Source organism: Morone saxatilis, unplaced genomic scaffold (assembly GCF_004916995.1).
Source record: "Morone saxatilis isolate NCDOM2014 unplaced genomic scaffold, NCSU_SB_2.0 Contig0, whole genome shotgun sequence".
Lineage (NCBI taxonomy): Eukaryota > Metazoa > Chordata > Actinopteri > Moronidae > Morone > Morone saxatilis.
Window position 1 is genome coordinate 6,475,954 of NW_023339650.1, and position 3,255 is coordinate 6,479,208.

A 3,255-nucleotide genomic window follows, 5' to 3' on the forward strand; every position below is an offset into this window, starting at 1 on the left:
TTTTTATGAAAACTAGTCCTAATCACATTTACCATAACTAATTATGAATTAGATTAGGGAAATTTTCATGGTTTTTCAGTACACTATACTTGGTAATTGGTTTTGTCTTTTGAAATGCTGTGTAATACATCTGTCACCATTTCCCTCCATTTTCTTAGCTAGTTCATAGTATGTATACTTTTTCATCTACTACAACTGCCAGTGCAAGAACGGATTGCTCCCCAGGTAATATATTACATATTAGTCAGGGTTTGCACTAGCACTAAAAGAAGTAAATTTTAATCAATCTCAATTTGTTTTTTTGGAATGACCTCAGTCAGCGCTATTTGATTTTGCACAATGGCCCACTTTGATCCCGTTATTGACCAAGGAATCACTGAAATTGAATTATAATGTGTTTTTCATTAAGCATCCACCCATGCCAAACAAATCCCAAGTTCATATCTCATATCCCCAACACAATATAACGAAATGTGCATATCTTTCTCTGCATTGTGTTGCGATAGTGTTGTTCAGGAACACAATACCAGAAAAAGAAATTCAAGTGTGAGCATTTAGAAAAGGTTAAAGCTGAAGGCAAATAATAGAGAAGTCAACAACATTGTATTGAAGGCTAATACATCTATATCCGCCTTGCTTCTCTTTCAGCGTCTGTTCCAGCGCTGTAGCACTGAGGCTGGCAGCCTGACATGTGCTAGCTTGCCTGAATAGGACTTCTAAAGACACAGGGCCATGAAGAATTGAGTCTTGGGGGCATGAATTGCATTCCTATCCACACAAGGACAAGCCAAGTGTTAGTGCACCTTTGAAAACAGACAAAGAGAGCAGCCTCGAAATATTATGAAACGCCGAGGGCTGGGGCAATCAAATGCCTATTGATTTTAATGCGTCTTCAGTCAGAAATGATTTTCTGCAGCATAATGGATGGAGGGTGGAAAATGAGTGTTGAAGCCAGGTTTATGAGAGATTAAAGGCCCTGTCTAGTGTAGGCACACACATACACGCACAATTCAAGGGATGCTGTATGTTATTCATATTCTGTTGGAGAAAGATTGAGAGACAGAGGGCCACAGAAGCAGGGAGGCAGAAATTCAATGGCTATATTTACTGCATTTACTGTACAAACCCTCTAACGTGCTATTTCATGCACTCTGACTCAGGTTTTATTCATCTTAAACTCTTTAAATGATCCTTTCACAGTCATACACCGAGTCTCGGCTGTAGCAGTTGCTACCAGGTATACCTCTGAGTGAGCCAGGTCACCTCTGATACAAGGAAAACAAATAAGGACAACTTGCCAGCAGCAAATCATGAGAACCTATTGCCAATCTTGACAACAACCTAATAGAGGAAGTATAGCATTTTACCTATGCTATAACAAAATGGTTATTAACAGATTATTGCCAATATTTTTGATAATGAATTAATTGTTGAAATTGAAACTCATTGTCAGTTTCCTGCTTCTCAAAATGTAAGGATTTTCCAAAGTTCTCTGTTTTAGGTCATATATGAAATATCTATTATGTATTGGACAATTTTTTCAGACAAAATATGCAATGTGAAGAAGTCATCTGTGGCTCTTAAAAGCAATAAAAAATTCCCCTCAATAAAGCGATTAACTAGAAAAATATTTACCAGATTAACCAGTAACGAAAGTAATCATTACTTAATAAGTAAGTTTCAGCCCTGGAAAAGTGTGAAAACTGTACGAAAAAACTAGTAGAAACTACAGTGGTTGTTGGCTACTGTAGAGATATGGTGGTTCATATTCTAAGGTAGCAAAAACCTTCATTATACACTACCAAAAACATACCAATGAATATTATATTCCATTTCTGCTAATAGATCCTCCAAAATGTTACACACTGGTCCTTTAAGTGAGAATCATCTAGAAAGTGCATCAAAGAAATACTAGGCCACTCATATTTTGTGAGGGGAAAGCAATGTTTTCAAAACTGACACCAGCAGGCTGCTAATATGCGGTATTAGTACATGTCTACAGTTGCCTGGATTACCAAAATCTGGTAATTTGTTTTAGGAAGAGCAGTTTCTCTGCATATAAACATTGCCAGTGAGGAAAAAACAGACTACAGTGGAGGAAGAGAAGGATGTGTGTAACGGTGTCTGGTGTTGTGAATTTCTCACCTGGATCTCGACCTTTGCCCTGAAAGAACACACAGAGAAAGTTATACACTGAAACAGGCGCACAACAAACACAAGCACAAAAACACAGGCTTCTGATTTAAGTTCATTCATTAATTCCTGCATCATTAGCACACACAAATCACTGCCATAGTGATATCCTACATCCCCATCTATTACCTTGTAACCTGCTAAACCAATTATTAGCTACACTCCTAATGCTAAAAATATACCCGTCTGCTGCTGCTGAATTAATATTTTAACCCAGTCTGCTATCTCCCCACATACGGACCACATGTAATGGGCCTGAAATGGAAGACACTACATAACATATATGTATCTGTATGTATATGTATCTAACTGTGTGTCCTGGTGCAGCAGAAGTTGCAGAGAGCATGCAATGTAATTTTTACAGAACAAAATACAAATATGTTACTAATAATGACCTATTTTGGTAAGGGTGGAAAACTGCATGTAGTTAATGGGACATCCTACAGTATTTATACCGAAAATAATATTACTGCTATTACTACTACTGCTTCTACCAATAATAATAATAATAATATAACACACTGTATCATGCATATTATTTGTTTACATTGCATCAGAGCATTTGATTGAAGTTTCTGAAGTTTATAAAAAGGTTTTGCATTTTGAATTTGTGTTTAGCACTTTTTGTGCACAAAAGAACACTTCTCATTAGCTACTACACAGTACCTGACACCAGAAATAAACTTATGGTAATAGAGATGCTCTGTGTTTTTGCTGATGAGACTGCTGATTGTGCAGTTTTAGTCACAGTTGTTGACATTCTACTTAAGTAAATTGTTGTTAGCTCAGTCTAATTTCCTGCTCGGGGATACTTGCCAGCATTGCAGCAGTAAAGCACACAGCAGTTTTGGAAACAGCAGAGACAAGTCAGGGTAAATCCTGCAAAAACATTCTTGTTTCTCGCGTCAGGTAGGCTGCAACGAGTAAAGTCAATTGGAGTCTCCTTGGCAAATAGCTGCAGGAGAGAGCAGTCTTCAAAGTGCAGCAAAGCTTTGGAGAGGAGGCGAACAGCAGATACAGACAGACAGTGCACACATCTACACGGACACACACACACACACA

General features: G+C 37.8%; 1 protein-coding gene across 1 annotated transcript in view; it reads right to left on the bottom strand.

Annotated features, from left to right (window-relative positions):
- LOC118321941 (guanine nucleotide exchange factor VAV3) overlaps positions 1-3,255 on the bottom strand; it is a gene marked incomplete in the record, with an annotated part of 89,966 nt that overhangs the window by 20,771 nt on the left and 65,940 nt on the right. Inside the window, 1 exon segment of the mRNA XM_035653517.1 lies at positions 2,146-2,164. Coding sequence (XP_035509410.1) covers positions 2,146-2,164 — 19 coding nt within the window.